General features: G+C 40.1%; 1 protein-coding gene across 2 annotated transcripts in view; it reads right to left on the bottom strand.

Annotated features, from left to right (window-relative positions):
* Positions 1-381: 381 nt before the first annotated feature.
* FRAS1 (Fraser extracellular matrix complex subunit 1) overlaps positions 382-23,631 on the bottom strand; it is a 445,491-nt gene continuing 422,241 nt past the window's right edge. For both annotated transcript variants that reach the window (XM_054687966.1, XM_037530712.2), the window contains exons 66-74: positions 22,517-22,731; positions 18,995-19,145; positions 16,972-17,079; positions 15,548-15,707; positions 12,077-12,193; positions 9,172-9,338; positions 6,980-7,185; positions 5,428-5,574; positions 382-4,349 (exon numbers count right to left, since the gene is read on the bottom strand). In XM_054687966.1, coding sequence (XP_054543941.1) covers positions 3,756-4,349; positions 5,428-5,574; positions 6,980-7,185; positions 9,172-9,338; positions 12,077-12,193; positions 15,548-15,707; positions 16,972-17,079; positions 18,995-19,145; positions 22,517-22,731 — 1,865 coding nt within the window. In that variant the 3' untranslated portion in view covers positions 382-3,755. The remainder of the gene's footprint in view (positions 4,350-5,427; positions 5,575-6,979; positions 7,186-9,171; positions 9,339-12,076; positions 12,194-15,547; positions 15,708-16,971; positions 17,080-18,994; positions 19,146-22,516; positions 22,732-23,631) is intronic.

Raw genomic sequence — 23,631 nt, 5'->3', positions numbered from 1 at the left:
TTGGTGTTTTGGAGTCTCCAGGGTTTTATAGACATTTAATGAACTTTTACATGTGCATAAAAGGATACAGTCGTCTCTCACTATAGCAAGTATCCTGCCAGTACTGATAGTAAATGCAGTGTAAATTCTATTGCATTGCACATGGAGATTTAAGTTATTCCTCTTTGTGTTGGGGTTTCAACTGACTGGAAAAGAGGAGCGATGATGACCTGGGATAGGCAATTTATTTTTTATCTTCCCTTTAGGTATCTCAGATACAACCCCTTGAAAGGGGTGATTTCCAAACACTCTGTCTCAAATTTCAGAATGATTTTGTCATTTCAGTGGCAATGTCTAAATGAGATGAATAACCAAAAAAGAGCATAAGAAAGCACAACCAGATGATGGTCATTTATTAATACAAATTTATATAGTGGCATTTGCTATTGGAAAAATCAGAAATTCATAACACACAAACTGCAACTGGAAATACAAAAATCATTTCAAAGTAAAGAAATCAGGTTGACAGCACCACAAATGTTTCACTCAGTCTGAGCAGGTGTGTAGTATCCAAGGGTAACGAATACCTAGAGGACATGAGACTGTGCAAACATGGTCTGATACTATTTCCACATCCAAATACAGGAATCTGCAGGGGTCCTCCAGAAGTCCTGGGGCAATAAAAGGGCAGCTTGGCAGAAAAAAAAGGTGCAGATTCTTTTTCTTTCAATCTCCACAGCCAACATGTGATAGCAACTAGCAACCCCTGAGGGGTTTTTGTTCCTTCTCACCTAAAGGCATGGTATAAAAGGTTAGTAAAACACACACAGGCATTAGTGAGCCAGTTAGAGAAAGTGAAAGCAGAACTGTGAATGAGACATAATCCTACATCATGAAATTGAACAAAGTAAGATATTCTCAGTATAGTCTCCCTCCAAATCATCAAATTATCTTATCCTTAATACAAAATACAAAACATAAATGAAATGAAAAATTCTGTGTCAAAGGAGTAAATCTCAATTTCATATCTTAGCAATTTCCTTTAATAAGTGTGCATTCAATAGAAAAGTACTGTCATTCAATAAAGCGTGTGCAGTGCGGGGCGGAGGGGAGGGTGGACAGAAAGGAAGTTGTGGGAATATTCCAAGAGTTTCTTTTTGCATACATCAGTCACTGTTCATGGTCCTCCTGAATGTGGCCCTGGCATGGAAAGTACACGGAGGCTGCTAAGAGCACCGAGAACACTGCCTCCATTCCTTCCCATGCTAACCTTATCCTGCCCCCGTCTGCACACTCTTCCTGAGCACATGTCCTATTCAGTAGTAAAGGAAGGGATATGCAAGAGTAGTTGAGCAAACGGAAATGTGCTGCTTTAACGGGTGAGCATCCTGGCACTGGGAGCGGTCATAAATAACAGGTCACATCAAAAGGTGCTGCACAGAAGCCTGACTTTCTGTGCATGCAGATTTAGCATTAACCATCTAGATTGTTCTGGAGAAGATTCTCTGCCTGCCAGCTGAGCTCTCCAACCATAAGACAGCAATTCTTCTTGTTCACGAGGCTTCTTGTTCACGAGGTGTGGGGGGGGGGTGGTGGTGAGAGGATTCACCAGAGAGAGTGGGGAGCAGAACGGGCAGATCTACTGAAATACACCGCTGAGGGGAGCAGCAGGAGAGGCAGGAGAGGTCTGCTGAGCCATGTAGGTCAGCTCCCTGGCTGGGGACCAAACTTATGCTGCAGTGGCTGGCAATAGCTTGACAGTGCTGACTTTAACCCCTGCGCCACCAGGGAGGCCCCCTGACACAGCAGGTCTGTCCCAATTACCCAAGCTGATCTCAAGTAGCACCTGACCAGCCATGAGTTTTGTTTCTGGGTTCACCCACCCCAATCCATCCTCTCCTCAAAACGTCATACTCATCTCAGATGCTAAGTCAGACTTTCCTCTAAATGGGCAGCTTTGGGGGCTGGTTCAGAGCCTCACCTCCTGCCAATACATTATGATGACTTTTCTGTTCACTCTTTCATATCACGTGAGATTGCTGCCTATGTAAATTGGTGTTAGTTTTAGTGAGAAAATTAATTCACAATCCAAACAGAAACAGCTTTTTTTCTACTTGCCCTTCTGATATTGCTACTATTCTCTCTCAGCTCCCTTTCCTAAATTTATTTCTCTATCACTCACCCATAACAATGTTCATTTTTTCAACCAACAAATATTTTGGGAGTGCTTGTTATGTGCAAGGCATGGCTGAAGGGAGAGATACCCAAAACCTTTCACAGTTCATTCTTTCTAGTTTTTAGTATCAAAGTGTTTCCACTTTGTAAAGTTCTCAAAGCTCTTGTGTCATCATCATACAAACGTCATCCACATGAATGCTCTGGTTCTTGCCCAGTGATAACGGTGTGCTAGGCTGACCGGGAAGAGAATGTACCTCGAATTCAAAACAACATGACACGCGTGCTTATGTTTTGGCCAATAAGGCAGAAGCAAAAAAGAAACACAAAAGCAAGCTGTGTGTACACTACTTAAAAAATGGTTAGGCTCTTTGAACACTAAATCATTTCAAGCCATGTTTTGATGGCCTTGTCATGTGCAGATATGGAAAATAAGTGCCTGAGTTACCAGAAAAGAACTCCCCAAAAGAAAAATCCCTGAAATACTGTACCAGGAATGGTGTCTTATCTGCTGTGAGTACTAGTACTTTGTCTGCTTTGAATGCTAGCACTTCATCTGCTGTGAGTACTAGCTGGCATCTTTTAACTCACATTATACTATGACCTGGGCTTTCTCCTAACTTGTTTTATTCAAATGAGTCACTTACTATCCTGAAACACTAGCAAAATAAAACCTCCATAGCTAGCAAAGCACACAGGCTGGTCTATTATTGGACCTGGCAGAGCCTGGCAGGCAAGCGTAGAGGTCTTTTTAGCATCCATGGAAATGCTGAATAAAAAGGCTATGGTGCCTGGATGGTGTTTGGAGCATCCTTTGCCAGGGAGGATGTCCTGGTGCATCCCCGGTACAGTGACTTCTGGGCTTCAGGTCAGGTGAGTTGCTAATGTGATCTGAGCTGCTTGCCAGGCCTCTCCTTCCTCCCAGGTTTCATTCTATCCCTTTGTCAGGGCATTCTCAGTGAGACCCATATCTGACAGGAGAGGCCCACAATTCTCCCTTGAGATGCAGAGAAGTGCTCTATCCAGAGGACTTTGAGACCCGAGTTGAGAGGGCTCTGGAAATGCAAGTACAACTGGAGGCCATAGATCACAGACTGACATGGAGATGCAATGAGCAAATCTGATGCTAGTGCTGAAAGCAGGTTTCTGAATGCAAGCTGGATGTCAGCAACTTGAATTCTGCTGTTCGGAGTCCCAAGAAAAGCCCAGGAGGCAGCTGGTGGTCGGTGACCAACCTTGAAGCCCACTCACTTTCAGAGATTGGCCAGTGCACACCCAGCCCTCTGGGCCCCATGGGTAAATCTGTCTGATTCCTGCCTTCCCACTGCCATGCTTCTTTCTAAGATTGGCCTTACGGAATGAGCAGTGCATTGCTGCTGAGACTATTCAAGGACTCACAGAAATGACTCTAAAACTCGGGGGGGTCTCAGTGGTTCTTTGCTTAATGAGGTAGCTCAGTTGTGAGTTGATGCATGTGATGTGTGCTTTCTGCCACTCAAAGCTATAGTTTTCCCTTTTTAATCTGCAGGATTATAAAAATACCAGTATCTCCCTGTTTTATAAAAATGATTTTAGAAAAAAATACGTGTGGGTCTCCTCCATTAAACTTCTGTTCCGTCTTGTAAATTGTTGTGGACTCTGACCTCCAGATTCAATTTTTTGACCTTAGCACCTTTGAAAGCATAGGAGCCCTCTGGCTCACTCAGTATGTTGACGTTGCGCACAGTGCAGTACTGTCTGTTCACGTTCTTCTCCACCCTGTCAGGGCTCCTCTTGGGCACTTCCACTTTGGTGTTCAGAGGGTATTCCTCAAAAATGTCCTCTGTGGGTGTTTTACTCCTCTGTGTCTGGCATTTTCTGGTGATGAAACAGGCCACCAGAAACAGCAGGAGCAGAAGCATGATAGCAGCCAGGGCGCTGCCTATGGATGCCCCCGTCTGGGATAGAGAAGCAGCGACAACTGGCTCCTGCATGTCCAGATTCAGGGATTTCATGTTGGTGCCATTCTTGACCTGGTCCCCTTCATTGTCATAGATGAGGGAATCGTCGAGGGTCAGCTGGCCGCTGGGGTCCACCAGGTCCCTTCGGTTTCGCCTCAGAAGGGCTGTGAGCGAGCGCTGGACCCGGGGCCCTGATATGGTGTCAGGGCCAATAATGTAGATGACCTGTAGGTACCACTGGTGCCCTGCTTCCACCTGCAGGAGGAAGAAAATGGGCGACAAGCAGAATAGGTCACTGCTGCCCAGGAACTATCTCTGAAGAGACAGTCGCCACCACAAGCCTTGATAAATAATTTCAAGAGAAGCGTTAGCAAAGGTGCCCACTAATAGGTAAAGCACTGAACCATATTTTGGGTATTATTTTATTTCCAATAAGGTGATCAGGGGCCAGATAGTCACATTCTTTTCTGCTTCCCTATCTGTGTTTGGAATAGCCCTAAGCATTTATATTTTATGATCTTTTAAGCGAAAAGAATGCTTCTGATTTGTTGGTCTTTAAGGGTATCAATGAAGAAATAGCATTAATAACCACATTCATTCCCAGGGACTGTCAACTGCTTGTGCTAATTTAGTCTTCATTGACAAACTTCAGTTAAATAATCATCCAGCAAATATTCACTAGATACCTACTCTCTGCACAACATATTGACAAATATTTGCTAAGTCTGAATACTTCCTGTGTCACCTACTTAGCAGTTATGTCACGATTATTTTATTTCCATCTCATCTACTCCCATTGAAATCCTCTGTGGGTTTGAACTAACTTCCAAAGAATAGTTTGAAATCTAAGGTCACAGATCACTATTTAGAGACAGAAAAAAAGTGGAATTTGATCTTGGAAGTTGACATTTATTGCTGGGACTTAGATTATTTTTGCTTGTCAGACACTAGTCACTCTTGTCATTCTAAACTGCTATATTGTAGTTATGGTTTTGTTAAATGTCTTTGACATGCTTGTAAAAATTAGCTGGTGCAGCAGAGTCAGAAAGGCAGGCAGTGTAAAAATTTAGGGAAAACTAGAGTATCGGATATATCCCTGATGCACACAGTGACAATAGATTAGATGTAAATTAAAGAATTTTATCACTCTGTTAGTCTTTTGGGGATAGAAGTGAAAGTTGGGGCAAATGATAAATCTTAAAAGTATAAAGAAAAATCTGCCATCATGAATATTATAAAGAGAAACTGATAGTCCAGAGATAACCATGTCCTCTGCTTTGGGATCTTTAAAGTGGCCTTGGTGCTGTGTTTCTGTTCTTCACACCACACTCACCTTATAGAGTGCATCAACTTTCAGAGTAAATCCATCCACACCTGGCATGCTACTGACCACTTGGAAATCAGGCAACTCAGAAGCAAAATGGGCCTCAAAGGGCACGTCGTGGAAGTACTTATCAGTGACCTCTGGCTGACTGCGGTCCTAGAATTTCAGATAAAAGAAACACAAGATTTAGAGATGGAACCATTCTAGTGGCTGCTTGCAGCCACTGGGAGGATAAGGTGCTCTCACTCCTGCTCTGGGTTGGGTTGGGAGAACATGTGTGGCCAAGTCTTCTCCTAGAGTTGACTTCTGCTTCTGGGAACCTACTGACCTCTTTGGAGGATATTTGGTGGCCAGGTGATATGGAAACATAGAGTGGGATAGCATAGACAGATTATTCTCAAACTGTTTGATCTTAGGACCTTTTACACACTTGAAATTCAAGCATCCCCAAAGTCTTTTATTTATGTGTTTTATATCTAACAATATTGACTGCATTGAAATTAATATTGAAAAATTTTTTTTTAAGATTTATTTATACAAGAACTGGGGTACAGGTCAGAGGTGCGGGAAGGTGAGAGAATTCACCAGAGACAGAGCGGGGAGCAGAACAGGCAGGCAGACTGAAAACACTGCTGAGGGGAGCAGTGGGTGAGACAGAAGAGGTCTGCCATGCCATGTGGGCATGTCCCTGGCTGGCTGGGAATCAACTTGCACTGCAGAGGCTGCGGACAGCTCCACAGTGCTGCACTCAATCCACTGCACCACCGGGGAGGCCCCAATATTGAAAAAATTTTAAAGATACTTATTACTATTTATTTTTAAATGGCAATGAAAAGCTCACTACATGTTAACAGATGTAATGTATTTGTTAGTGAAAATATCAAAAGTCATCCCACCTCCCAAAAGAGAGCTGGCATTGTTGTTGTTTTTCCAATTTTTGGAAAAGAACTAGGTTCTCATAATTTCCATATCTAATCAGTTGTAATATGTTGTTTAGACTGAAATATATGAAGAAAATCTGGTCTTACATAGCTATGTAGTTGGAAAAGAGAGGAATATTTTAATAACTTTTCCAGAAAATTGTGTATATTCTTTTTTGATACTGGATCAAAGCTTGGTAATAGTATTTTTTAAAGATTGGTTACAATGTGGAATATGAAACTATATCAATAAATGTTTGATATTCTCTATATTCATGAGGGAATGAATATAAAAAGGCAAACATCTTTACATTACTATGGAAGTAGTTCTGAAGTTGAGGACTGCCTGAAGGAATATGGAAGGCATTCTGGGGTGTCTGGGCTGTACTCTGAGAATCACAGGGCTAGACTTTCTTCTTTCTTGGGTATTAATAACAGCCTGTCTTGCTACCCACAAACACCGTCACATTTGGTAATGTGTACTAGTATTTACATGTTAAGAGAAAAACAACCAGCACAATAGCCATAACAAAATGTCTGTAGAAAACCATCTGGAGTGGGCTGCTATCTGATGTAGGCAGGACACATAGCTGAGGAAATCCACTGGTACATCAACTTTTTAACACTAACAGTTCACGTACCAGCAGCAGGAATCTGTGTTTTAGATGCTTGTTTGGTTGAATACATCCATACTGTGGCCCTTCATTGTAGATTGTACCCGTGGGATCAAAGAAAGGCACATAGCCATCCTTGCCAGTACAGAGATAGACTTTCTCCAGCTGGAGTTTGTAAGCAGAATTAAGGTTTTGTTCTGGATTCCAAAGTACTCGGCCATAAAGGATTTGACCTAAAAAGATGAAGAGGCATTAATTAGGTCAGTTTTTAAGATTAAAGAGAAAGAAATGTCAAGGGCACAAAGGATTTCACATTCTGCCTCAGAGGCAAAAGTACCTTGCTATGAAGAGCTCTATGATGCCACATGCCTCTAAATGAATGAACATTCATTCACTTATTCCTTCTTTTGTTCAATTGCCATTAAATATTTAAGGTGTGCCAAGAACTGCTATGTGCAAAGGATACAAAGGTGACTGAGATGTAGCTCAGAACAGAAATAAAACAAAGAAATGGCTAAAAATACCTAACAAACTCCTATTTGCTAGGTACTGTGCGAGCACTAAGAATTCATGTAGTGCTCACAATTTTATAGATGAGGAAATCAAGACACAAAGTGGTTAACTGATTCATTGAGGGTCACAAAACTCTTAAGTGGTGAGAGTAGGATTCAAAGTCAAGTTACTTGGTCTCTAAACCCCACATTATTAACCAAAGCAACACTATACTGTTGTTTCACAGTAGAAGGAGGTATGGAATACTAAATAAGCACATAGCTGAGCCTTGGGAGAGGTACAAAAGGATTTCAAGAGGAGACAATATTTGAGGAGTATCCTGAAACATGAGCAGGCATTTGACAGAGCACTTGAGGTGGGAAGGAGGAAGGGAGGTGAAAGAAAGTTCATGTACAAAATACCAAATGCTGGAAAAGTATTGGCCCTGGTATAGTTACTGGTTTTTTTGGTACTTACTTTGGCACCAAGTTCATTACTTGCATTCCCTTATCCAAACCTCCCAGGAGTCCAAGAATTAAGTTCAACTATCCCTATTTAAAATAACTTGTCCAAATTTTCATATCTGTGACATGAGGGGAAGAGGATTTGAATACAATCCATCTGACTCCAAATGTTCATCCACCTAGAGAATTTACAATGTGGCACTGAGTAAGCTTGTGTAAGTGGGGGAAGGATGTGTGAGGCTGTAGCAGGAGAGACTCTCAGGATAACAGACAAACAGTGCAGAGGGTTCTGGACTTCAGCATATATTTAACAGGAAACACTGAAAGGTTTTAAACAGGGGCATAATATAAACACAACTGGGATTTAGAAATATGGAGAGTGGAATAAAGACAGACTAGAGTCACAAAGACCAGGAAGGGAACTATTTTAATCTTTTGATGAAGGGCATGTATCTAAAACATAGCTGTGAGGCAAAGGGATGAATATATGAAATGTTTATAGGTCAGAGCCCATTCATATTAATGATAGATAGGACAGAGGTGGTGAAGGAGAAGTTGAGGATAACTCCAGGACCTCCTAGAGTGCGGTGATGCAGACAAAGGGGCAGTAGATGCAGGAGGAGCATTTTTGGAGAGAGATCAGTCCATTCTATACATATCTAGGTGACATCCTGAAAACTTTGTCAATAGTTTCAGATCCACATATAGAAATGTGGAAGTGAATCTCAGGAGAAGTCAAAGCTAAGGTCAAATGAGATGGAACGGATGTGGAGGAGTAGAAGTACAGGGAGTTCAGAGCAAAGGGAGCATAGATGTGAGAACAGAAAGAGCCGAACATGGAACCTGGGGACAATAACCCAGATGGGACAGTGGGAGGAGATCCAGGAGTGAGAAGTAGTCAGAGAGGAAAGATGGTGTCAGGTGAGGCTGGTACAAAGGAAATCAAACATGAGAAAAAGTATTACAAAAAAAAAAAATCCATGCAATTGGTGTTATTAACAAGAGAGAGCACTGAGTCACAGATACTGCCTGAGGTATCTGGATGGCGGTGTGACTGTGAGGAATCATTACAGTGCTAATTGTGTGATCTTATTTTGATACATGAAGGAAGAACATGGGTCTGCCTCTTGACCAAAAATCGGCTGCACTGGAAGCAGCCCCAGAGCAATCTTCGCTGGGGAGTTGACTGAAAATTAAAGAGCAGCCTCACCCAAATGTTTCTCACCTCCACCACAGGCTCTGCAGGTGAAGGAAACAACTTACCTTTTGAGAAGGCACCTTTGTAGTCCATTTCTGCCAGTGACATATCAGATGTGTTGGGATCCATTAGGAACACCTTCTCATTATTGCAGAGCTGAAATTCAGTGTTGAGCGAATATACGACTGGTACTGGGCGGTTGGTCTGCTGGAACGCAATGGGTATCAGGAATCTAAATTCGGGAGACATAAGAACTGTTTAGGAGCAGGGTCAATTTTACATGTGTCATTTAAGCTGTTGTTCCTTTCCCATCCTTCTCAGGATTGTGACAAGCCTTTTGTTGTAGGTATTAAATATTTACTGAATAAAAAGGTGATGTAGGAGAGGGATTTTATGACTTTGATCATTATGAGATAATGTGTTCTTTTGAACAGGAATAAGCTAATTTATCTTTAGAACTCTTTAATATTCTTTACTTTCTTTCATGCTTTTATTCTAAGTCTCCCCAAATTTCCAGACTTTGACATGGATATTTTTCTGGAACACTCTCTCATCTACTGTCTATGCTCCTTTGCTTAGTAAAGTCTTATCCTTCAGATTGCAACTCAAGCTCCACTTTTCTCTGGGAAGCATATCCTTTTTTTCTTCCTTCCAGGCTAAGTTAGATTCCTTCTCATTTGTTCTCATTACACTGTTCTTTTCTTTCATAGTACCTAACATGGTTTGAGAATTTATTTAAATATGGAACTTATTATCTGATTGAAGTCTACTTCACCCATTACATGGTCCATAGAGTCACCATTGTAGCTTCAAAGCCAGTCAAGCTCCTGACAAACATATTTGTTAACTAGCAATGTATGGGTTATAATTTTATTGCATTATTCTTCAAATAGAATCTGTTTGCCCACTCCTTACTTTTAGTGAAGTTGCTTCAGTGGGGCTTCATTAAAAGGTGTGAGGGTATGATATAGGAGGAACTTGGGGTATGGAAGAAGTCCAGACAAGCCAGAGCCAGAATATCTTTGATATAACTGTTAGTTACACTAAGGGTTCATTTATATGATTGAGAAAAATAGATTTTTCTTGTTGATACCAGTGTTACAAGAATCCACATAGTACTAGATACAAATAACACCCCATAGATATTAACTGACTAAATAGAATGAATAATGGACTTGAGATGATGATTATTTATAAGGTTATAATATATGACAGATCTTACATAAATAGGCAAAATATGAGCCTATCCTTTTTGAATTAAGTCTGAATTCCTGATCAGTATTGATTGTTTTTTTGTGTTGTGGCTCTGCTGCATGTAGCCAGGGAGATGATCAAATGCAAGGCTGGGCCAGGGAAAAGTCACCCTGAAATGATGGGAAATCTATAAGTAATGATCTCTCTGATGTAAGGCAAAGACATTCAAGCCTGAAGCTTCAGTATCCTCTTCCCCCTGTAGCCTCCAACACACACAGAGCCAGACCTGGGTATATGCTGGTGTCCTTTCTATCCTTTTTTTCCATTTTCAAACCACTATTCCTTTCTCCTCTTAAAAACAAATCCAGCACCCATCTTGGAGAAACTCTTTTCATGCAAGTACCTTAAAAGACACATGCAGTATTTTTTGTAATAGAAAGAATTTGGAATTCTATGCCAAAGAGAGTAATTAAATAAACTGTGGAATGCTACAAAGAATACCTTATTGCTACACAAACCAACAGAGATATTGATTCTCTTACGAATCAACAAATGATTCATTGAGCCAAAAAAAAAAAAAAAGAAAAAAGCTGCTAAGAGAATTCACGCAGTAAGAAATCTTTATATAGAATTCAGAAACATGCAAACCCATGTGGAAATAAATATGAAATGAATCATAAGCCAAAACAAGGGATGATAATTCAAGTGTCAGGCTAGTGGCTACTTTAGTGGGGAGGGAGAAGGGAGTACACCTGAAAGAGGTCACTGAGAGTCTTCAGAAGGTACAGGTAAAGTTCTATTTCTTTTTTTTTCTTAGACTCTAAGTTTTATTCATTATAAAATGGAGATAACAGTACCAATCTTGTGGTGGATCACTGTAATGAGAATTCAACTTTAAGGGCTCAGGACAGAACTCAGCAATAGTCTGCATCCCACACAGGGCCATTAATATCACTGTTAGCTATTATTACTCATTTTCTCATCAGTTTCATAGCCCAGAGGCTGCACAGTTCACTGCAGTTATTTCATATTAGGCAATATTCTATTTCTTGAAGTTTTCTGTATTTACTATATATGCTCTTTTGAATATCTGAAGTATTTCATCGTTAAAAATTTTAAGACATCAATAAAAACTCCCTGATATATCTCATCAGTTTATCTGCCCTCTGATAGTGTAGTCAAACACCAGTTTCCTGATTTCTATTTTAAAACGAGGCTACACAGAAACAAACCTCCAGCAGACAGAGAAAGAATCTGGGAGCCACCAGTAAAGCTCCTAAAGCCTGTGTCCACAGCATTGTCATCAATGATTCAATACATAATCCTGTTTGAGGCATATTTCTGTTTAAAGACATCGTATTTAATATATGTTGATGACTCATTGACATAGAACTCAAGGGAACAGCACAAAAAATCTGCGTGACTGCAGTTGTCTACTAGTCCATAAGCCTTTCTTGTACTTAGAACACTAGACAGCAACTCAGCTCTAGGCTTGCAAGAAGGCATTTTGAACAGCAAAATCACTAACAAAAGTACAAAAACACAAAAGACATGGCACTAAATAGATTGTGTAAAAGATACTTATTTACAGCATGAGAGCGGGAAGATGACAGAGTGTGACCTTGTTAACTTCAGTTGGGAATGTGAGTCTCAGTTGATTTGATTTTTCTACTCTGTGTGTCTGCAAATGACCACATAATGGTCATTCTGATTTTGGAGTCAGAAGTAAATTTGAGTGGGTTGATTCAGTAATAAGGAGGGACTGTATTTTTCTACCTTTCTGGAGCATGTGCGGTGCAGGCCAAAGGCTTCTCTCCTGCGTCAACCCATGGTTGTGTGGGCTGCACGGTGCAAGGGATCAGGTAGATGGTGTACTCCCCCGAGTAGTCCTTCCTGGAAACAAGCAACAGCACACTGAGGTTAGAGAAAACAGTTCATAGATGCTTTAATTACCCAGAAACACACTGACTTCTTTAAACATTTTTCAGAGGGTATTTGTGTCCAACAAATTTAAGGGACTGCAAACACAATTTTCAAGAATTCATCACAGATTATTCTAACCTTCAGAGCATTAGCCGGGATATCGAATAGGGCTCCTTTCTTTTGTTCAAGTCCTTTTCATGTTAAAGCTGAGAAAGACGCATTATTTATAAAAACCTAAAGTGCTCCAGTAAAGACAAAACGAAACTAGCCATTTCCTTTAGGTTTCCAAGAAGGTTGTTTGACAATATCTATTTACTGTGTCTTGTTGACTGACACCCAGTGCAATGCCTTCTTCGTTGCAAACACTTTCATTTATTAAGTGATGGCTGTGTCATTTGCTGCTCTGACAGAGGAGGTAGCAGATGCTTCACTATTAATGGTATCACCTCATTTCTTTGTCCAAAACTCTACAGCCTCAGTCCTATTTGAAGTTGAAGAGCAATGTCTACTCACTGGGAACCTCCTGCTAGTAATGGGTCATGGCACCAAGGGCACAAAGCACAGGTACCCTCACCTACTTCATTTCCCACACTTTTCACTGAGGAGCAGCCCCTGCCCTGGCAGGTGCATGGAAGGCAGCCAGAGAGCCAGAAGCTTCAGGAAGATTCTTCCAGGGCTTTGGGAGGCTGCCAGCCATTGAATGGAGAGTGCAGGACTGTGAATCTTAATTATAACTGTTGAGCAATCTGTAAATCGTTCTCACATCTGCTGTGTTGGTTCTGTGACCACTTCTTGGATATTATTTATGTCTATTAAGAAAGTAATAGCACAGATTTGGAATAAATGAATGAATAAATAAATATATGAAATGTTTATGACACTTCCTGGGGTGAATTTTGTGGGCTGGTGCAGATTGGAAACTGGGAGATAGTCTGACTGATCCTGATGTGGCTTTGCCTCCACCACTGTTTGTGACATTAGACAAAGTATGCAAAGTTCAGGGCTTGTTTCTAAGCCCACTCCCATGCTGATCATCCCTAGGTCTTATGTCTGTGATTTTCCTACATAGTCCTGATCTTTCTCCAAAGTTTGAGTCATCAGAAAATTAAACTTTGTGGCCACATTTGAATGACGTGAAAACTGACATTGTGTGATGTGAGCAGTAACTCTTAATGAATAGAAATGTTCAATTAGGCTGAACTATCCATGCTTGACCCTTACTTTCAAAGCGTCAGGCCTGATCATGTGGCCCCACTGTACTGGAGGCAAAGCCAAGGGCCACACATGGCCTGACCCGCAACCTTTGACTTCTTTGCCCTTTTCACCCATTTCCCTCCTCCTGGTTCACTCCACTCCAGCAACATGGACTCCTTGTTGCTCCCAGAATGAGAAAGGTCCCATTTCAGGCACTTGGCAGGAACCTTTCTCAGATAATCTGCGTAGAACTCCCTCGCCTCCTTTAACTATTTGCTCAAATGTACCTTCTTAATGAGGCCCAACTCTGAACACTCTAATTAAACTTACAATGTCCCCCACACTCCTGATCCCCTCTTACTCTGCTCCATATCTTTTGTTTTTCCATAGCACTCATCATCTTCTAACAAGTATAATAGGTTTGATTATAGTTATTTATTATGTCTACTGTTTTGGGACTCCTTACTCTAAATGCTGTGTGCAAAGATCTTTGCTTTGCTCAATGATATATTCCAAGTCCCTAGAACCTTCCCTGACACCTAGTAAATGCATGATAAATATTTATTGAATAAATGAACAAATGAATGCAGAAAAAACTGCATAGTCACTCAAGCCCACATTTCTTCTTTCCCCAGAAAAATGCTATTTAGGTAGATTTCCTCATTATCCCTGCAAATATGCAAAATGCAGATCTTTAATCTTATAGTTCTTCTCCCCTCCTTTTCTAAAAATAGACATTTCCTACTTGTACATGGAGCACCAGGAAGACTTGTACTGCTTCCAGCCAATGCTAGGGGGTCTGCTCTCTGAACAACTATGGTCTTGGTGTTCTCTACAGCTCACAGTGCTTAGATTTCTTCTTCACTTTGCAATTTATTTATGTTTTTTTTCCCCTTTACCTCAAATGTATGCTCCTATAGGATGTACCATGTGCTCAAACCTGTAGTTCTTGGAATTCAGAATGAATCCTTTTACCCTTGGGAACTTCAAGATCTAGTAGAAAATGGAACTCTACTTAAAGCATTATGATAATAAGAGCTGTGTTACAGAAGCTCCAAGAAAGTGAGAATGAGGAAAAGGTTGCTTCTTGCACCGGAGACTTAGGGGAGGTGCAGACCACTCAGAGGGGTCAGTGTTGGAGTTGGGTTCAGAGTTCAAGTTTTGCCAAAAAAAAAAAAAAAAAAGAGCACATGGAATTGCAAAGGCGTGGAGGTGTGGATGGGCTGGTAGGTTTAGGAATTGGTAAGATATTTAATGGTTGGGTCTGAAATAGGGCAAGATGGGTTTTATATAAGGTTCAGACTTCTGGCAGGTAGCAGGAAGTCAGCAGAGAATTTAAAGAGGAGAGTCTCTCTGTCTATAAATAAGGGCAAAGCACATTTATAATCTCACAGCCCCTAAAGATTATTTTATTATTTATCAATTTCAAAGGAATTAATATGCCAAAAATACCTGATACAAGACCAAAAATTTTTAATTAATCTTTTAGAAAATAAATGCTAATTATAAGCACAAATAAGATTTTCATGCTAATTAGATATTAATTTCATGATCTACAAAATGGGGGTAATATCTATGATTACCTTGTTGCCCCATTATCTTATTATACAATGATAGTTTTAATTTTTTTTCCTATTCTTCCTTTTCACAAATGAGATATTTAATGTATTTATCTAATTTCTATTCTACCTCTATAGAGGTATATCTTATAGGATATAGGGCCATCATAGGGAGTCCCCTGGAATTAATAACCATAGTGCTTGGATTTGGCTTTGGTTGAGGATATTGGAATAAATTTTTTTTCTGACACTAAGGATTTTAGTTGGACACATTTTCCAGGTTCCCTTGCAGGCAGATGTGCCATGTGACTACATTCAAGCCAATGAATGTGAGTGGAATTGACGTATATCCAGCTTGGTTTTGCCCCTGGAATAAAGGTAACCATTTCTTATTTATCCATCAGAAGCTGATCTGAGTTACATTTGTTTCTTTCTTTATTTGCCAGAGGCTTGTTTCTATGGAGCCTCATTTTAAAACAGAAATCTAGGCATAAGGAAAAGCCTTATTTCTTAAGCTCCTGAGAACCTGAAACCATTTCAGATCTATCCTTGAACTCTATCCTGTATTCACCTGTTATAAGAGCTTGTGGCTCTCCAGAGCTGATATGGTGAATCAAAAGTCTGAGCACTCCATAGCAGCTGCAGGTCAAATTCAATTCCTCCTAGGTGGTCTGGAGTCAATATGAAAGACTTCACATCAGGGAGGGTGTGGTGCTCCATCACAAATTGTCCTATTCAAGATGAAACACACACACTTATTTGTGAGCTTTATTATACTTGTGGTGAATCCTGTACAAAAGAACTGAGTTAATATTCTGCCATCAAACAACTAAGGTTATAATTACCCTCCTGCCCTGTAGAATATGTCCCATGCTGGTTGGGACAGCATGGCATCTCACCCCCATCCATCATCCTACTTGTGATGCTCATTATGAGCATAAATATTTACAAAAAAATATGAACACTTAGCTTTGAATTCCAATCAACATGTTTCTTGGAGGTAAAAAGGTATTGGTAGTTTACTTTTATAAATAGAAATGTCAACTTTGGATAAAAAAAAAAAATCTCACAGGGAGCCACTCGGGTCCTTGGTTGGAGAAGATAATTGGAAACATCATTAAAAACATCCTTAAAAACATCCTTGTTACTCAGCAAATTATCTCTGCTTTTTAAAACTGCAGTAATACAGTGTAATGAATAAGTGAAAATAGGGAGACTCCTCTTGAACTAAATAGGCTAAAGAGATATACAACCAAAATATAATAAATGAAACTTGATCAGAACCACCTTTCTTTTACATAAGTGTATATAAATATAAAAATAAGGGCCTCCCTGATGGTGCAGAGGTTGAGCGCTGGGTTGCGAAGCTGCCTGCAGCCTCTGCAGCGCCAGTTCGATCCCCGGCTGCTCCCCAGCCACCGGAGGAGGGTCCTGCATGGCGCGCAGACCTCTCCTGCCGCCGGCTGCTCCCCTCAGCAGTGTACTTCAGTCCTTCTGCCTGCTCTGCTCCCCGCTCTGGCTCTGGTGAATTCTCTCACCCTCCCGCGCTTCTGACTGTACCCAGTGTTTGTGTAAATAAATAAAATAAATAAATCTTTTAAAAATAAATAAATAAATATAAGCAAATATAAAAACAAGTAGAAAAGACATTTGACAAAAATAGAGGAAAAATGAATAACATTTGGATATTATTAGATCAATATTAGTACTTAGATGCAATCATGCTATTGTGATGTGAAGAGAATTTCTTTGTTCTCAAGAGATATCTACTGAAATACTTAGAGTAACTTGAAATGAAATCTTCAATTTGTCCTCAAATGACATACCCCTCCCCAAAATGGGTATACCTATGTGTATGTGTACATTCATGTAACAAAATATAAACAATAGTTCTATTGAAAGAAAAGAATAATGAAAAACAAAGTCAACTATTGTACTATGTTTTTGTCCATGCTAATTAAGTATTAGAGAAAAGAAACCTGGCATTGACATTACCTCTGAATTTGGCGTGGGTCTTGAATTCAATGACGAGCCGGCCATCTTCTCGAATGTAGATTCTTATTATCTGAAGTCTTGCTGAGAGCACACTGTCTGTCTGGATTCCTGGGCAGGGAGATGTTCAGAGACCATCAACATCGGGGCAGGGAGAAGATCTCAGACAGTAACCTATGTGAACTATCCCAGTGCCAGTGCTAAGTGGAGCTGCATGATTATTTGACTATAACTTAGGACAAAGTTATAGTCATTCATATGAACATTGAGACTCTTTAGAGACTTTTCAATTAAAATTGCATGACATTTCATTCTACTTGGCTCTTTTTTACAGTTCTGTTATGCCTGACACAGTCTCTTTAACCTGTGAGTGACACTTAGCTCAGATTCAGGGCCTTAGTTTATAGCCTGGGGAGAGAATGGTTATTAAAACTTCTCACCATCAACTTAACAACCAGATGTGGTTACAACACATCTGTTTCATACCATATTTTCTTTTCTTTCTAAAGATGCCTTTCAGGATTTAACAGAACCACACATATAGTTCTGGTGGCTGCATTTAATATTTAAAGTAATGGATAGTTGAAGGCAAGCTTGTATAAATCAGCTCTATATAGGGCCTCCCCGGTGGCGCAGTGGTTGAGCACTGGGTTGCGAAGCTGCCGCGGCCTCTGCAGCGCTGGTTCGATCCCCGGCTGCTCCCCGGCCACTGGAGGAGGGTCCCACATGGCGCGCAGACCTCTCCTGCCGCCCGCTGCTCCCCTCAGCAGTGTACTTCAGTCCTTCTGCCTGCTCTGCTCCCCGCTCTGGTGAATTCTCTCACCCTCCTGCACTTCTGACTGTACCCAGTGCTTGGATAAATAAATAAATAAATAAATACATAAAATTAAAAAAAAAAGAAAAATATTAAAAAAAAATCAGCTCTATATAAACTGTAACTTTAATACGGGCAATTGCCTTCATGACACAAATTGAGTTCAGAATGACCAAAAATTAAAGGTAACCAAAGGTAAGGTAAAAATAAAGCAAAAACAAAAAACCCAAAGTTCAAGAAGTTATCTGACCCAGAGTATGGAAACTTCTGTATCTCTTATGAGAAATATAAAGCAAATAAGTAATTTGAGCTTAAACCATTTAACAGAAGAAATGACTGTGCTTTCCCTTACTTACTATGAGGCCCTATCTAAAAAAAACTTCTTTAGCCCTTTAGTGCCTGCCTCAGATCAAGTAAATCACCACTAGGGAGGTAGAGAGGGAGTGGGAGCAGTCAACGGTAGGGGAAGTGAGTGTGAGGTAATGGCTGAAGTATAGGACACTGTACTTAAATGGAAATAAAGCAAAAACAACTCATACTCACTGAGTGAACACAGGAGAGTCCTGTGGAGTTTTAAGGTACATTCATGTGCTAGCAGTGGGAGAAGGGGGTTAGCTGAGTGAGGCATGAGCTCCTAGCTATTACCAATCCAGCCCCTGAGAGGTTTTTCTCAAAGATGGCAGCAAAAGAGACAAGGCTGGGATGAAGTCATGTTAAAATTCAGCATACAGCCCTTGAAGTAAAAGTAGAGTTTAACCTCCCACTTTTAAAAATTCAACAAATGAGCAAACTCTAGGCCAAATGAATAAAATGAGCCAGGTTGCTCACTATCTATTTTTCCATTTCCATGCATTTGATTTGAAGATCCCTTTGCTCCTTAAACAACATGAACTGCATCATCTTTAACTGGAAGAAAATGAACATGATTATAATGCAGAAGACCATACAACCTTCTGATTCCTGATATGCATTTCCAACTCGGGGGACCCCCAGCTAATGGGGAAAAATTTTTCATTCCTGGGGTCTTCCAGCATCCACATATATGACACTACTTTTTATCAAGAACCACAAATTGTAGGCTTTCCCAACTTCAGGCGCCCCCTCTGCAGACAGGACCCAGGATGAGGATGGCAGCTACTGTTAAAAGTCCCTAATTATTTTTTTTTAATTTTGCTTGGGCATAAGGTAAGACTAGGATGTCCATGGGTATACCTGTTCTCCAAAGAACTGTGTCATAGAAGAAGGAAAATTCCATCTCAGTGTGGTGCTCCAAGGAGGCCCAGCCCCGGGGGGCCGTCACATAGATGTAGGACACGTAGAGAGGCACGTGCACTGTCAGGAACGACTGGGCCGAGTCTCTCACCTGCCAAGCAAATGGTGGGCACAAGAGAGAATGATTTATTTCCTGGGATGCAAAGCCATAGGTTCAGCACACCTCAGTTCAACTGTCACTCACACATTTGGTTTTACATTCAATACTTATTAGTCAAGTGCACATAACTGCACCAACACCAGGTTAGGTGCTGTGTCCTTACTGGTGGGGAAAACCCCAAATCACTGCCCTTATGAAATCTGCAGTCTGGTAAAGGAGATCCAGACATTAAACAATAAAGTAGGTAGAGGATGATGGGATATGGCCAGGATGCTTCTTTAGAGAGGGTTATGGGATGGCTTTTCTGAGGATGTAATACTCAAATGGATTAAGGAGTTTCGTCTCCACAGTTCAACTGCTAGCAACTTTGCCTGCCATGTTTTAATTATTAATTATTTATTTTATTTTTGAATAAAAACAGAATAAAAAGTCTGGAAATACATGAATATGTACCAGCAACAAACACTTAAAAAGTGTGGTTATTTCAGAAAAGTAGAAATGGAGAAAACGTTTTCATATTTATATTTATATACAGCAAGTCCTCAAGTAACAATGTTTTGCTCAATGTTGTTTTGTAACAAGGTTGATAAGAAAAACAAAACATTGATTCCTGGGGCCCTGACTACTGTCTGAGAGGAATTTGCTTATTTCCCCATATCTGCATGGGTTTTTTTCCAGGTACTTGGATTTCCTTCCACATCCTAAAGATGTGCAGGTAAGGTTTACGAGTGTGTCTCAATTGTCCCAGTGTGAGTGAGTGGGATGCGTGTGAGTGTGATCTGCAAGTGGAAGGGGGTCCTGCTCAGGGTGGGTGCCGGCCTCTGGTGCCGGGATAGGTTCTGGCCAATAGAGACTCTGAAGAGGAGTAAGTAGGTTGGAAAATAAATGAATGAATGAATAGAAAGGGTAGTTTGGTATTGCAGAGTTGGTGATATACTAGTGATCAGAGATGTGCCATGGGAACTTAACTCTTGTTTACCAATTACTGGCTGATTATTAAAATATCACAGTTATTCCTAAAGATGGACCTGGTAGATATGGGATCTGTCCCTTGCTGACCATATTTTCCAGTGACCTACAGGAAAGTCTGAATAACCCTAGTTGGGAAGATGACCAAGTGTGGATACTGGGAATGGCTGTGGGACTGACTTAGATGTTTTAGTGAGACTCACGACTCCTATTTCAGGCAGGTTATGGGATTTTCATGTCAAATCCCAGAAACTTACAACAGAGAGCTCAGGGCTGCATCTATTCAGATAAGTTCACATTCACACAATGCTTTGTTAAAATAATTTGGAAGCAACATATATTTCCAAGACAGTATTTCCAAGGGAGTTCTGTTATTATTTGGCTCAGTTATTTCTATTTTACTATGCAATGAACAAAAACTGGATGATAAAATATGAGCAGAAGTTTTTATGTGAAGCTATATCTATGTGTAAGGATAGGGAGTAGATTTATTCATTTAAAAATATGTTTTATATTGTTTCTCCATAAATATATATTTTTATAACAACAAAAGGTTTAAAACAATTCTACTTTGTCCATATTGTTAACAAATTAAATAGTATCTTGGTAAAAGACTATAATATACTATGAAACTTACATTATTCTTTTGTTTGCAAATGTAATACAAAGCATCTTTGTGGGAAACTTAGGGAAAGACCAAATGCTTTATTAAAAATTTATGATATCAAATCTTTCTTTTTCTAAGGTGATTTTTTTGTATCTAAAGTTGCCAGGGATTTAAAATCTGATGAAAAGTTTTCCAAGACACTCTACTAATTCCATATTCCTTGAACACCCCTTTCTGAAATATGTTTACTGTTTTCTTTAGAAAATTTCCATATCTTATATGACCCTTATTCCACATTCTGTCTCATTAATATGTATACTAAATACACTCGCCCTAGTCTTACAATTACTGATATTAGAACCTCAATAAATTATCTAGTTGACGAACAAATTATAATTTTTCCTCTTCTGTTTCAATTTTTTAATCCCTGGGTTGCGAAGCTGCAATATGACCTGACTAATCTTAACCAATAATAAAAAAAAATCAACACTGACAAATATTCACTACATATCTGCACTATGCTTTATTGGTGACAATTTCAGATGAGGTTCAGAAGTTATGTAACCTTCACATCTGCTGGTATTTAATAGGGACAGGGAAGAGGGGGGCTTGGTTTTAAGTTCTATGTTCTTTCCAACAGTTGTTTCAACTATTTTCAAAGAAATAGTAACAATGAAATCTTCTGTGCATATATCCTTTCTGTGTTGATAATAAGAAATCCTAGTCTTTGAGAGTATTAAATATATTCTGAACAAAAATATGATTGAAGTAAAATCATGGAGAACAGAGCTTACTGACTTTTTGAGGAATCAGAGAAAGAACCACTTAGGTTTTCATTTTTGAAAGTGAATGTAGGTTATGCAACCGCACAAACATAAAGAGCACCTAAGAATGCCTTAAAATTCTGCTCAGTAGAGGGCAGTGGTGTATACAAAATGAGAGGCATCACAAAGAAAGTTAAACAAATTTTAATCAAAAAGACTTTCCTCGAATGATTATTCTAAGTCCCTCTACAAGTTCCCTCCTTTAGGGAGGTTAAATCTGATGTGCAATGAAAAACTAACATCTAATTTTTAGTTTATTGAGATAACTGCTAAAATTAGGGTCAAATCTGCTTTGAATTCATCTATTATGAGGATGCACTAATCTAGCCCTTTTGTAGAATTGCCCTCCTGTGACTCAGACTTCTTGATAAAAGATTCCCTATTGTTACTATAGTTTAACGACTATTTTAAAAGGTATTTGTTTTTGTGAAGATTGTCAGTTTGGAAGAGGTAAGAAATCACTGATTCAAACAATTATCTCTCCATAATGCCTAGGACGACAGTTCTCTACTTGTTTTCTAAAAGACTGGGTACCCTGCCTGCCTGCTGTTTTTAACTCATTTCCCTAGGTGGAGAAGAGCATATATCTACTTAGTAATAACCCTATCATCAAATGTAAATCTTTCTGGCTTTCCAAAATAAACCCAGAGGGAAAAACAGACATGCCTCTAGAAGTGAATACTAGATTTTTATACAAATAAATGTGCAAGGCAGTCATTTTTTTCCACATTAATTTAAACACTTCTCACATTAATATTCTAATTGTTGATTTAGGACTTTTGAGGGCTCTCTCTAGTCACAATGCTGCTAAGGTCTCACTCAAGGGAATTATTAAGAAAGTGACTCCCTTGGTTGGTTCACTTAGGCATGGATGCAAAACGCTAACTGAAGTACTTCGGGAACAATGTTTCACACAATACCCAGGGGTAGGCAGTCCTCAGAGCAGCCCTTGGAGCACCCACCTGGAAGTCAGCAGTCACAGACCCCCCACAGACATCAATTAACTCGGTCATGTCATAATATGCATCAAAGGTCCAAACGCAGCTTTTCAGGTTCAGGTGTTTGTATAACTGGATGGTCTTTGACTCCCGCACACTGGAGTCAAACTGGAAGGGGCGGTCATAGCCAGGCCCCAGGGCAGTGCTGTCATAGACTGCATCGTCCAGGAACCCTGCCTCTGTGCAAGAGGGAAGGAACAAGAAACAGTAATTCAGCCTGTGCATCTGTGCCTTGCTGGCTTCCCCGGTGCTGGGCAGGGAAAAGGGGTGAGTCCTTTTGACATCGAGAGAGCTTTCCCTCCATAGATGGTCCCCACCGCACTCTTGAAAAGGCTAGGGGGGCCTGGTAACTGCCAGGTGTCACATGTTAAACCAGTTTAACCACTGGTTACAGACGCCTCTAAGGGGCTGCAGGAACCTGGCATACCTCAAATAAGAAAACATACTGAAACTTGGCATGTCACACCTGGAAAGTCTGGTTTATGCTTTACAATCAGTCCTTGAAGAGGGGGCTTTATGAGATGGGTAATCTGCTGAGGAATGATTATTTTGTTAAGAAGGATTTTAACAAAAAAAAAAACAAAAAACTGCTCTTATGGAAAGCCAACAAACAAACACTTCTGACTTCCAGCCTTCCCTCCTATGGCTTCTGAAATCTTAGGGAAAAAAAAATCCTAATTTTGTGTTAATGAGTAAATAGTTCACTAATGATGCTTGACTAAACCTCCCCTGCTACAGGCAAAAATTATTGGATCAAAGGCTGCCAAGCAAGTGAACTGTTCTAAATTAAGGGAGACCTTTCTGCGGCAGAGCTGAATACAGATATAATTTTAGAATGCGAGGGTTAAAATTTCTATAGTACTAAAAGCAACGACAGCATTCTGAAGAGCTGATGCCTTTCTTTAAATGTTTGACACCAACACCCAACCTGCTGGCCCACAAAGCCCCAGATCTTGATGAACATGTGTTGGATTTAATCGTGTTTAAGCGGGAAGAGGCACAGACTTTCAACCTGTAAACATAGTATGTTTCCTTCATTAGCTTGCATATGCGGGCCAATTAAACTTTTATGTGCAACT

The sequence above is a fragment of the Talpa occidentalis genome, unplaced genomic scaffold, assembly GCF_014898055.3.
Source record: "Talpa occidentalis isolate TD23 unplaced genomic scaffold, MPIMG_talOcc4v2.1 talOcc4.6, whole genome shotgun sequence".
In the NCBI taxonomy this organism is placed as follows: domain Eukaryota; kingdom Metazoa; phylum Chordata; class Mammalia; order Eulipotyphla; family Talpidae; genus Talpa; species Talpa occidentalis.
The sequence above is the reverse complement of the archived record's forward strand: the minus strand, read 5'-3'. Positions and strand labels throughout refer to the sequence as shown.